At 60.0% G+C, this 11,558-nt stretch overlaps 5 protein-coding genes across 5 annotated transcripts; 2 read left to right on the forward strand and 3 right to left on the reverse strand.

Moving 5' to 3' along the window:
• Positions 1 to 1,583: 1,583 nt before the first annotated feature.
• On the forward strand, positions 1,584 to 2,255 carry JDV02_000491 (uncharacterized protein; the record flags this gene model as incomplete). Its single annotated transcript, XM_047981305.1, has 3 exons — positions 1,584 to 1,636; positions 1,723 to 1,780; positions 1,872 to 2,255. 3 exons carry the CDS (start codon positions 1,584 to 1,586, stop codon positions 2,253 to 2,255), a joined length of 495 nt encoding a protein of 164 aa, XP_047837263.1.
• Positions 2,256 to 2,379: 124 nt separating this feature from the next.
• Positions 2,380 to 4,059, reverse strand: JDV02_000492 (methyltransferase). Its single transcript, XM_047981306.1, has 2 exons — positions 3,432 to 4,059; positions 2,380 to 3,364 (listed from the first exon to the last, which is right to left on the reverse strand). The coding sequence occupies exons 1-2, from the start codon at positions 3,951 to 3,953 to the stop codon at positions 2,870 to 2,872; spliced, it is 1,017 nt and encodes a 338-aa protein (XP_047837264.1). The 5' UTR covers positions 3,954 to 4,059; the 3' UTR covers positions 2,380 to 2,869.
• Positions 4,060 to 4,292: 233 nt separating this feature from the next.
• MET16 (3'-phosphoadenylsulfate reductase) lies at positions 4,293 to 6,037 on the reverse strand. Its single transcript, XM_047981307.1, has one exon. It carries the CDS (start codon positions 5,536 to 5,538, stop codon positions 4,609 to 4,611), a length of 930 nt encoding a protein of 309 aa, XP_047837265.1. The 5' UTR covers positions 5,539 to 6,037; the 3' UTR covers positions 4,293 to 4,608.
• Positions 6,038 to 7,793: 1,756 nt separating this feature from the next.
• On the forward strand, positions 7,794 to 10,065 carry SER2 (Phosphoserine phosphatase). The gene has a single exon (XM_047981308.1). It carries the CDS (start codon positions 8,284 to 8,286, stop codon positions 9,766 to 9,768), a length of 1,485 nt encoding a protein of 494 aa, XP_047837266.1. The 5' UTR covers positions 7,794 to 8,283; the 3' UTR covers positions 9,769 to 10,065.
• Positions 9,893 to 11,095, reverse strand: JDV02_000495 (uncharacterized protein). The gene is made up of 3 exons (XM_047981309.1): positions 10,857 to 11,095; positions 10,697 to 10,748; positions 9,893 to 10,593 (listed from the first exon to the last, which is right to left on the reverse strand). Exons 1-3 carry the CDS (start codon positions 11,079 to 11,081, stop codon positions 10,364 to 10,366), a joined length of 507 nt encoding a protein of 168 aa, XP_047837267.1. The 5' UTR covers positions 11,082 to 11,095; the 3' UTR covers positions 9,893 to 10,363.
• Between the last annotated feature and the right edge of the window lie 463 nt (positions 11,096 to 11,558).

Here is an 11,558-nt window from a genome sequence, read left to right on the forward strand (position 1 = left end):
GTTTCGCCCCCGGGCATGCACGCACGCCGCTGGACAGGGGTCAGAGAGAAGCAGCACCCAGTCGACAAACAACCTAAGGTAGCTCGCTCGCGATCAGTTGCAAGCCACCGGCCTCAGAGTCGGCAGCGCCAGGGTCACCCCCGCGCTACCTGTGGCCACCGGGCGCTCTCACTGGTCCGCCCCTGCGGCCCCTGAAACCTGCCACTGCGGCTCCCTGTCAGGGGCGCGCATCGCTGCACGCTTAGATCCACCGGCACCCACTGGCCATCTGGCCATCCAGATGTTACGAGGGAAGGCTTATGCGCCCCGCGGGTGGCTGCGGCGGGCTGGGGCCATCGCGCCTCGTACTCCTAATTGGATGGCCTCATGTCCCCCAACCATCCATCCTCTGCCGTCTCCGTCAACTCCGCGACTCGTGCTCCGCCAACCATTGCCCTCGTGTTCCTGCCTCCTCCAAGCCGCAGCATCACCCACTGCCACCCACCGACCACCCACCAGCCGCACTGCCGGTGGGACGGCACAGCACGGCCGATCGAGTCGACGATAGCCTCCCTGCAGCTGCACCCAGGTCAGTCCAGTTCATGCTGACCGCGCACGCTTCGCCGCACCGTCGAGGATCTGGCATCGCCCAAACACGCAACCCAACAAAAATTCTTCGGAGCATCTCCCGCCCCTTCCCATCGCGAGCAAGTTCTGCCAAGCACTTTCCGGTTCTTCATCATCACATGGACTGTTGGTTCCACAACATGCTTTATTCGGGAAGCCGGAGTCATTCCTTCGCTGGGCTTTCATCATGCGACAGCCCCTGCAGCTGCAGCGCACAATCACATTTCGCCTGTTGTGCGCCAATTTCCTCGATATGCGTGCAACTTGGCCCATACTATGTTATGCCAGGCCCGGATGCCGGCATCCGATGTCCTACCTGCAAGCAAGCCAGACCCGTCGAGACGCAACGCAAAAGGAACATAGATGTATCGTTACGTGCTCTTCAGCTGCCTCTTTGCGTCTTCGTAGATTGTCAATCTTGTTCTTGCGCCGTCACGTCAATCCGGATATCTGGTACCGCGCCGCTAGCCTGTATCAGACATATTGAATGTCGCCCCTCGCCATCAAGGGCCATGCATCCTGCCCGTTTTTGACGTCTTGGCTCATTCGGCCAGCACCCACAAAGACGGATCGTAGCGTAGGTGACATGATGTGTGCTGGCCCTGCAGGGCGCTCGCTCGAAACCCCTTGTTGCATCCCGTGCCTTGACAATGGAGGGCGACCCCATCTTTACATTGTCTTGGCCTGTCGAACGTCGATGCCTGGACGTGGTTCGAGGGTGACTCGGTCTAAGAGTACGTACCCCACGGAGCAGCCACACCTTCCCCTGTGGCCCAGCCACACTGAGGCTTGTAGGCGATCAGCCCAGAGCGCCATCATCGCCTCAGGCAGCCACAGGTCGAGATCTACGCTGTCGCCCCGACCGCCAATGACGCCAGAACTCCCGAACTGTACCCGGAAATTTCCAGAGCCGACGAAGCGTCACGAGCGCCAACGTCCAACCTCGCCCGCATCAGGCAGCCATTGACCTCGACACAATGGGTGCCAATACCTCCAAGCAAGACGGCCAGGGCGGCTATCAATGGAAAGCGTAAGTCATCATTGCCAGCGCCCAAACCGGTGCCCTCAAGCTCGCATCGAGAGAGATGCACTGACACGCCCGCCTCGGCAAAACAGCTCAGGGCCGCCTAGCGTCTCCTCCGATGTCCTCGAGTCGATGCAAAACAGCCCAGAAGTACAGCTTTAACCCTCTTCTCTTCGACTCCAAAGATCATCGGACTCTGTCCAGGCGCGCGACATTGGCGGCTAACATGACGGCGACATAGACCGACGCCTCGCGCGCCAGGCTCATCGAGCAGCATATCCAGGCCCGCGTCGCCGAGGAGCTCAAGAAGCTCCAGAAGCGGGAATCAGATGCGCTGAACCTCGCACACGACAAGCTTGCCGCCAGCAACGACGCCACCCCCACAGACGAGAAGGCGCCCAGCCGGTACACTGTCGGCCAGGAAGTCGAGCAGCTGCGGCGCAAGCTCGAGGAGCGAAAGCAGGTTCGCGCCCTGCCGGACGACGTGGAGAAGGCGCGGGGCGATGTCATTCGCTGCCTGCGAGAACACGACCGCCGGCCGCTGGACTGCTGGGAGGAAGTGGAGAAGTTCAAAACTGAGGTGAAGAAGCTGGAGAAGGGCTGGGTCGACAAGGTGACGTCGTGAAGGGGGACTCATGCGTGATGCGCATACACGTGGGCGTGGACGCTGCGTGAGAGACGTTCATGTGGGAATGCCTGTATGTTCCCCTGAAAGCAAGGGGCCTTGGAGTGGCATGTGCGTGGATCAAGGATGTGTACATTTACAGCGTCGACGGCGGCCAAAACTGCATAGAATATAAAGGCATAAAACAACAGGAGTTTCTCGTGTTTCCTTGCACCTTGGCCTGTGTTGTAACAGATATGGCACAGTTCTACTCCCATGCCCAATGCCTCAGCATCCTGAAGCAAGCCCGTCTCAAGAGCCTCTATCTATATAGAGCCGTCGATTGGCAACGCCGACGTTACGGACCAACGGGGGTCTGCGTCACTCTCATGACGGTGCATCAAGCAGCGCCACTGACCTCGTGACATCGTCGCATCTACCATGACGTGAAGCCGCTCTTTGCGTGCTGTAAGCCCAGATGTTTCGAGTGTCAACGGCGCACGAGCAGTTCTTCAGGACGCCACAGCTCTCACTAAGAGCTTGCGTCGAATCTCTTTCTACAACGTGTGTCGTTGGATGTGGGGTGTCCGTACATGTCGGATATCGGTGTCTGGTGATCAACTCGCGCACATCCGTCACGGAGCCACATCTGCTTCTTCTGCGGCACGCTCCTGGCTCTTTTCCGCGTCAAGCTCGGCTTTCCTCCTCAGCCCCTCGGCTCGCATCCTCTCCTTCCGCTGCGCCGCGTCCTCCCACTCCCCGCCCGCGGGGTTCTTCCTCGGCTCCGGATCTCGCAGCGCCACCCTGAAGGACTCGCGGAACCTCTGGATGCGCTTCGCATTTTCCGAGAACCGCTCGTTTCCGATGCCCAACACCGTACGCAGGTACTCCACGTCGACGAGTCGCCGCCGCCGCCAGCACTGCCCGTCCGGCTGGACCTCGTCGTACCCGAGCAGGGACTCGAAGCCCAAGCCCATGGAGCGGACTGCGACAATGGGCGTCGCGGCCTGGCCGTCAGGCGAAGAGGGCTCCGCGATATTAATAGCGCCTGACTCACGGAAACCAGCTTGCAGTGCGACGCGGACCATCAGCTGTGCGTGGGCAAGGGACGAGGTCAGGACATGGAGGATCTGGAGCGAGTTGTCGTTAGCTATGCCCATGCGGGCGTACACGTTCGGAAGGGGCCGGGCTACACACCATGGGTTCGAATTTGAAGTGAATAAGTCTGCGCTCCGCGCTGGCGCCACTTGTACTTGAACATGCAGACTCATTGTCCGCGGTCTTGAAACCCAAGCTCGTTACCCAGGCGTGGAAATCCTCGTCAGCCTCGCAGGCAACAGGGTCATGGGACACATGAAGCCATGTGCCGCCAGCGCCCTTTCCGCCCACGCCAGCTACCTGTCGCGGCTGCTGTCGTACAAGCCCATCATCCCTCACGGCACCATCGTCATCTTCAGACGCCGCGGCCGCTGCAGCCCCTTTCCTGCCCTCGAGGAACACGCTCACACGACCGGCGCAGCTGCTTGTCGTGACGAAGCCTTCGGCGCGGTTGATCTCGTCAATCAGGTCGCGGATACCTTCGTCGACGGACCCTTTGGGCGAGGCGTCAAAGTATTCTGCGTCCGGCACACCCAGTTGCCGCAAGATCTTTGCCTTCTTGTCGCGAAACGAGGCTGCGGGCGCAGGCAGCGAGCGCCGCTGCATTTCCCAGTTCCGCATGCAGTCAGTCTCTGCAGCAGACAACAGCTTTCTCGTGGGTGGTACGATTTTCTGCCGGCAAGCGCGTTCGGTTCATCAAATTGATAGGGCGACGAGAGTAGCGGAGGAGCGTGTGGGAAAATGTGTGGGACAGCGTTTGTTAGCAGGGTATCGTGGCGTGGCGTGTCGACACCTTGCTGAGTGTCAAGCCGCGATCTTGGGCGGACAAATCAGAGCTCGGCGCGGGGTATCTGAGCTGCGGGCTGGACCTCCTGACCAGCAGGAACCACGAACGTCACTCGACAACTTCTCAACTCACCAGCTCACCGGCCGCAAGACCTCAAGCGACGTAACATTTTACTGCATTTATTTTCCTCTATGCTGCTTTCTAAGCTAGCTGGGCCATTTCCTTGCTGCCGGCCCCAATGCCCTCCATGGCCAAGGTCGCATCGGCACCTTGGACTGCGTCGCTGAACCATCCCAACGCCAACCATGGCTGTTCTCATAGTACGTGAAAGAAGACAAGCCCGCTCAGATACTTTTTATCCGTGCTTGGCTTACCGGAATCAAGATCGCCAAGAACGCCCGTTGCAAATGCCAACCAAGTTCATCATGTCGTTATAGCCCTTCGGGTTCCCGTCATCTCAGGGCACAAGTGTGCTCTCACTGAGATTCATTAGACGGGCGCCACCATGCCAGCGGTCTTTTTCTGCTCCATATCCTCGACGAACTGGGCATATCGCGACTTCTTATTGTGAATGCCGCACTCCGATTTGTTCTGGCCCTTCCAGCGGCCGGCACGCTCGTCCTCGCCCTCGCCGACGGGACTGGTCGAGTGCCAGTCGCCGACGGACTTGTATCCCTGGTCCAGGAGGGCGTTGTACGGCACACTGTTCTCCTTGATATAGTCGTTGACCTGCTTGAAAGACCACGCAGCCATTGGGTTGATCTTGATGATGCCCCGCTCATCGTCGAGTTCGATGATGGGGATGGAGCCGCGAGCCGCACCCTGCGAGCGACGGCGACCGTTGAGGACGGCAGTCACCTGGAGCTCTTCATACGCCCGCTGCAGAGGCTCGACCTTGACGATCCAGTCGTACATCTCGCCGGCCGTGTTCCACATCTCTTGGCCATAGGTCTCCTCGAGTTCCTCCACGGTGTCGACGCCATCGGGCTTGAAGATGTGGACAGGCACATTGGGATACCGCGCCTTGACCCGGTCGACGAGCTCGTACGTCTCCTTGAAGTGGTACAAGGTATCCAAGAAGATGAGGTCGACCGTTTTGGAGTTGGGGTTCTCCTGCTGAATCTTGGACAGCATGTCCATGGTGGCCAGGCCCGTCAGGCCGAATGCTGTCGACTGATACAGGTTGGGAAACATGATCTTGCAGAAGCGAAGGATGTCCATGGGATGCATGGTCTCCATTTGGTCGTTCAGGTAGGCGATGTGCTCCATGGTGAGGGACACCTTGGGCTTCGACTCCTTTCTCGGTGAGGGGTCGTAGTCGGACTGGCCCGACACGTACCCGGACTCGATGTCATGATGGTCCATCTTGTCGTCAGAGAAGGAGATGCGAGTTGTCGTTTCCGTCATGGTGGTGCTCATGGCGGCGACTGGGTGAGGGGATGTGACACAACGGGAGGTGGTGACGACCAGGAGACCGACCGAAGATGTGCTTTGGCCGTCAGGGGAGAGAGAAGTATGATCCCAAGAGACCCAGCCAGGCGTTATAAGTGCGAATTGCTGCTGATTCACGGGCAGACGGGCTATTATTCAGAAGAGGGAGCACGGACGGAACGCTTCGTCTCCTTAAATGAGGGCAACGAGTCTAGAACAGGAAGATGGTTTGAAATCGAGAAGGAGGGATTTACACAGGTTAAGTCCGGATGCAACAGCCGTGTTGAGGGGGAGAGACACGGTGGGAAACGACCAGACCAGGCGAGCCCTCCCTGACTAATTGTGCGCAACAGGCGAAACGCATCATACATGGGAGCACGCAACAACAAGTCGACAGCCTGGGCTCCATGGTCCGAGGGCAGCAATTTTCCCCCCTTCCCCGGCCGTAGTAGGTTGGCCGCCAATGCGCGGCGTCGAAACGCCTTCGGTTTGCGTCTGGGAGTCGATCACGACATCGACGCCATTCCTTCCGCGATGCGGATTGTGGCGCCGTGATTGGCCGGCGAGGATCCGCTGTGGTGTTTAGGCTCGGTAACTGGGGACCTGGGGCGCAGGGCGTGAGTGGCGGCTGGTGGTGAGTATTCGCTACTTTCCCCAGTTTCCGGCAACCTTGCAGTGGTTTTTTTTCTTCCTCACGGCTTGTCGGCGCCTCGGAGGTTGCGTGATGGACGGAACCGGTGCGGTAGGTCAAGGTACTGTTCTGCGATGTGTAGGTATTGCCCCGTGCTGTGCGGCATGCAACAAGTACCGTACTACAGTACTGTACTGTACAGTAATTTGGATTAGAAATAGGGGACAGCCTCCCCTGCCTCACAGTCCACCTCCATGAGATCATCAGTGTTGGCTGTGCGTGCGCGCTCTAACAGCGGCAACCCCAGGGCCATCAGGTCAAACAGGGAGCGATTGACTCTTACTCTGGCCATCCTCGGGGTTTTGGCGTCGAGCACTCCTGTCACCATTGAATCGCGGACGGCCCTTGCCGAGCCCAAAGACGAGGCATATTCCGTGGCTGGTTGGCGACTTCTCGAGTCTCAGGGCCGCGCGCGAGCCAGTGCAAGGTCCCGCAGAACCCGGACTTGCCGTGGAAACCGTGCCTCCAACACCAGATATTCATTCCCTCCCTCCCTCCTCCTCGCTGCAAAAGCTGGCATCAATAGCACCGCAGCAAAATCGCAACGGAAGCTATCCTCGCAATCCATCCCGAGTCACCGGACCTTGCCGGAAGGCATCGTTGTGCGTACAATGCAAGCATCCCTCGCGCGTCACGTTGGCGTGCAGCGCTGTGGTGACGAGGCTCCGAACGTGCCAGCGCCCTTTCGGGACATCGGCGCGGGCGGCAATCGGCGAGGGTCTGGCCTCCCGAGCGCCGGGGGGGGAGAGCGGGCGGGCGGGCGGTTGGCGTCAGCCCGTGCCTCTCCAACCAGGAAGGAGGCTCATGACGTGCAGCAATGGCGCTTCCGAGGGAGTGGGTGAGTAAGCACTGTAGATTTGTGTCCCCTCATTGCCGTCGCGGCCCTTGGATTGCGGGTGCACCGGCGTTAGAGGCCGAGCCTGTGGCGGGGGGTGGGAATGTCTCCAGACTTTCATGGTGTTTTTTTACCATCGCCGCTGTCGCTGGCCCGGAGCTAACTCCCCGCCACACACCGCAAGCCAGACGCTGAGGATTTGCTACCATGTCGCTGCCATGTGTCTGGAGGCATGGATTTATCGCAGCGAAAGAAGGACACTCTTAGAGCTGTGCCGCCATGCGATGCCTTTGGCATCATATGGCAGGGCGGTGCAGTGGCACGCCCGACAGCGCACTTGCTACCGACTAATCTTAGTAGGTAACTCAGTGGTTGTGCTTCATATCTCGTACCTACTCTACGTCCATGGACTTGTTATCACTACGGTGGATGATGAGGTTGAGGTGTCGTAGCATCCAGATCCAGCAAGGAGAATGACGCCGTTCCTCTCGCTTGATACGGCGGCCGGCCACCCACCTGTGGAGCTCAGACAGCCAGGGCTCTGTTGATGGGCGAGTCGAGTCGCCTGAGAATGCCAAGATATGTGCCCCTGACAGGCCGGGGTCCGTCGACTCCAGTGCTCTCGACGGGGGTTGGAGGCGGCCAGGCAAGTGGCCTGTTTAGGCCCACGCCAGCCGCCTCATTTGCTCCAGGAAGGCTCTCCAGGCTTCTCGGTCCCAACGGCTGGCGGGCCCACCACCGCCCGCTGCATGGCCGGCCTACAAGCGGTGCAGGAAGTACTTTGAGTGCGAAATTTCGTCCAACTCTGCCAGCCCGTCGTCGAAGCTCGCTCGGCCCGTCATATCTGCGAGATTGGAGTTGAGTTTCCTTTGAAACACGATCAAAGGGGACGCGCTTCCGGACGGACATTGAAGGGGATTCTTTATCCTTTCTTTGTTTCGCAATTGTTTGGACGCTGACGGCACGAGCGCGCGTGCGGGAACGATCTGGCTGCGCAGAACCGCTCGGCCGCCCGTGACATCAGACGGATTGGGACGTGCCAGGGTTCCGCGCTCGCTTATCAGCTAGGTACGAACCAACAACCCGCCCCTTGGCCCGTCATCAGCCCGCGGGGGGGACTGCCATCACCAAAAGAAAAAGAAGAAAGAGTCATTCCCGCACACAGGAAACAGAACAACGGGGCCGGCAAATATCCACGCAGCGAACCATGGCCGACACCGTCGCGAGCCCGCCCAAGCAGAGCGCCGCCGCCGGTGCGCGGCCGCAGCTCACGACGACGATGCGCAGCAGCTCGTACCTGAGCGACCACCAGCAGTACAGGCCACCGCGCCAGCCCGAGCCGCACCACGGCATCGACACCGTCGTCGAGGACATCAGCCCGGCCGCCGCCGCCGCCGCCGCCGCCGTCAGCCCACACCGAGGGTCGCCGTCCTCGGCGGCGCGGCCCATCATGCCCTTCAACGGCATCCCCTCCGAGGACAACCCCCCCACGATAGTGGACAGCGGCGTCAGCCACAGCTTCTCCCACCCCAACTGCGCGCCCGCCGGCCGCCGGCCCACGGACCGCCTCGTCGCGACGCTCTTCTACAAATCCGCCGACAGGGGCTCGCCCTTGGCGGCCGCGAGAAGCCTCACCGGCGGTCTCTCGGACAGCAACGAGTCGCTCCCGGCCAACATAGCGCCCACCACCAACATGGACGCCTTCCCGCTCGAGCCGCCTACGCACGAGTCCGAACAGCTCGACCACCTCTACGGATCGTACATCTCCCCGCTGTGCATCACCTCCTTCCTGCACCTCATGTCCACGTTCCCCCAGCCTCAGGGCGCCGAGCCGCCGCACTCGTCGCATCGCTGCCTGGACAGCTCGGAGAACCCGCGCGTTGTAGAGCTGACGCTCGCGCCTGCCCCGTCGCCAAAGTACCTCGCGCTGTCCGACCTGCGCAAGCACGAGATGATATACCGCTTCGAGCAGGAGTGGAATGTGGACGTGGCCTTGCAGCGGGATCTGGTCTGGAGACGCCACCCGCGCCTCGTCGTCTTCGACATGGACAGCACGCTCATCACTCAGGAGGTGATTGAGCTCATGGCCGATACCATCAAGGATCCGCCGAACCTGGCGGCCCGCGTCGCCGAGATCACGCACCGTGCCATGCTCGGCGAGCTCGAGTTCGATGCCTCCTTCCGGGAGCGCGTTGCGCTGCTCAAGGGCGTTGATGCGGCCGTCTTCGAGGACCTGCGACCAGTCTTGGAAGTCACAAAGGGCGTGCGACAGCTCATCAAGGCTCTGAGACGGCTCGGCGTCAAGACGGCCGTCCTCTCCGGCGGCTTCCAGCCGCTGACGACCTGGCTCGCCGGGGATCTGGGCATCGATTACGCCTACGCCAACGAGGTCGTCATCGCGGACGGCAAGCTGACGGGCGAGACGACGGGCACCATCGTCGGCAAGGAGCGAAAGCGCGATCTCCTTGTCGAGATCGCGGCCAAGGAGGGCATTGACCTCGCGCAGGTCGTGGCCGTCGGTGATGGTGCTAACGACCTCCTCATGTTGGAAAAGGCCGGCCTGGGCGTCGCCTGGAATGCGAAGCCGCGGGTGCAGATGGAGGCAGACGCACGGCTCAACGGGGAGAGCCTGCTGGACCTGCTGTTCCTGTTTGGCTTCACGAGCGAGGAGGTGGAGATGCTGGCTGGGTAAGCGGACGGTAGCTGGCGGCTGAGGCTCCCAGTGCCTTTTTGCTTTCGAAATGCATCTTGCGCAGCGGGAATCGAGTTTTGTTCGTCAGTGGGCTAAGTGTCTGGGTGTACAAGGAGTTTTTTTCGAGTGTCGGGCGTGTGAGGCGACCACGAAGTTTGTTTGGCGCAGTCAGGAAGGTTGGTGCGAGAAGACGTTTCAGCAAAGCATGCCTTCTGCTGTAGCAGCTAGAGATGGGCATGGTGCGCCCATTCATGGACAGGATAGCATGGCGTAGGCTAGTAACTCTTTTTAACTGTCCGTACAGTCTCGGCATGTCGCAAAGGTTTCTACATCACAGCCACCAAGCTCAATGTGACCAAGAGAGACAGATGTCGTCTTCTCTTTGGTGGTGCGCCATCGTCGCAGATCATACATGAATCAATGTTAGAGCTCCAGCTTTAACAGTACATCTACACGGACAGGTGACAAGCCGTCCCATCTTCTTCATCATGTCCCGCTCTTCTCGGGTGTCTATCGTATGAATGAGTCCCCAACAACCACGTCTCGTTACTTCCACCCAAGGCACAGCTCAACAGCAGACAGATTTGAGATGACTTCAAGGGTAACCGTCCTTGCCCCACTTGTTGTACTTGTCGTGCAGCTCCTTGGGGAGGGTGACGTTGGGAACAACGACGACGTTGAGAGCGCTGGGAGCGTCCCGGGGCTCCGCATTGGGATCGCCACCGGGATGGTACTTGTACTTGCCCTGGGCGTCGCTCTCCCAGGGCATGCCGCCCTGGGCGATCTTGACGGGGGCCTCGGACGTGGACTGAGTGGGCGAGCGACCTGAAGAGAGCAGACGGTTAGCATTCTGGGTGTTTGCTCGAGTCTTACCCGATGGGGTTCGAAGCGAGCTGTAGCTGTTGAGGATTCGGCAGCGGGAACGCACCAAAGTAGAAGCCAGCGCCGCCGAGAGCAGCAACCATGACACCGCCGAGAATCTGGTCGCCCCTCAATGTCAGTCTGGTCCATTTTCATCGCGATGTCGGTCGGGCGTGTCGGAGACGGAGACTCCAGTTAGCCGAGGAATAACGTGGGATATGACGCACCATGATCTCGGGGTTGCGCCGGCTCTCCTTGCGGAGCTCCTGCTGGGTGTGCTCCTGGAAGCGGCGCACAGAAGTGGAAAACAGACGGCGGGAGATGACGGACGCCATTGTGGGCAGGCAGGTTTGTGTGGTGGACGAAACGAAACTGCGGGAAAGCTTGCGTCGTCGTTGACGTTGACTGGAAGTGGGTTTGCCGGAGCTCTCACTGCAGGATTGAAGTCGCATGATTTCGGCACTGGGGGGGGGGGAGTTATCAGGCCAGTGATTGGCCAATGCTAGTGCGAGAGCTGAAATCACGTGATTGGAGAGACTTGGAAAAGCTATGACGATGTGGTGACTGCTGAGGCACGTTGGACTGGGGGTGGGGCGGGCTAGAAACCAGACAGTGCATCCCGACAAGGGGCGAAGTGTTCACTGTGCGTGCCGGGCGTCGAGGCATCTTTTTGCGGACGCGGCTGCACGCGCCGCACTGACGCAGCATCATAGATCCTCGACTACATGAATGCAAGACAGGGAGGATGACGGATCTTGTCAGCATAAAAGTCGTGCTGTGGTCGGTCGACGGCCGGTGTCCCTTTGCGTAGGCGTCGTTGCAGCCGCTGCGGGTGGCTGCATGTAGGTATACTACGAAGTATAGGTATAGTTGGCAAACGCTCATGCTTCTTCGATTGGAGGTTGCGGATGAGGCGGGCTAGGATGTTG

The sequence above is a fragment of the Purpureocillium takamizusanense genome, chromosome 1 (assembly GCF_022605165.1).
Source record: "Purpureocillium takamizusanense chromosome 1, complete sequence".
Classification (NCBI taxonomy): domain Eukaryota; kingdom Fungi; phylum Ascomycota; class Sordariomycetes; order Hypocreales; family Ophiocordycipitaceae; genus Purpureocillium; species Purpureocillium takamizusanense.

Excerpts from the sequence above, each read along its gene's own strand:
- JDV02_000492 (XM_047981306.1), bottom strand. The coding sequence starts at position 3,953 with ATGCGGAACTGGGAAATGCAGCGGCGCTCGCTGCCTGCGCCCGCAGCC. Across the intron at positions 3,365-3,431 it reads ACTTCAAATTCGAACCCATG|ATCCTCCATGTCCTGACCTC; the intron begins GTGTGTAGCCCG and ends AACTCGCTCCAG.
- MET16 (XM_047981307.1), bottom strand. The coding sequence starts at position 5,538 with ATGAGCACCACCATGACGGAAACGACAACTCGCATCTCCTTCTCTGAC.
- SER2 (XM_047981308.1), top strand. The coding sequence starts at position 8,284 with ATGGCCGACACCGTCGCGAGCCCGCCCAAGCAGAGCGCCGCCGCCGGT.
- JDV02_000495 (XM_047981309.1), bottom strand. The coding sequence starts at position 11,081 with ATGCGACTTCAATCCTGCAGTGAGAGCTCCGGCAAACCCACTTCCAGT. Across the intron at positions 10,749-10,856 it reads GGCGCAACCCCGAGATCATG|ATTCTCGGCGGTGTCATGGT; the intron begins GTGCGTCATATC and ends AGGGGCGACCAG. Across the intron at positions 10,594-10,696 it reads CGGCGCTGGCTTCTACTTTG|GTCGCTCGCCCACTCAGTCC; the intron begins GTGCGTTCCCGC and ends TGCTCTCTTCAG.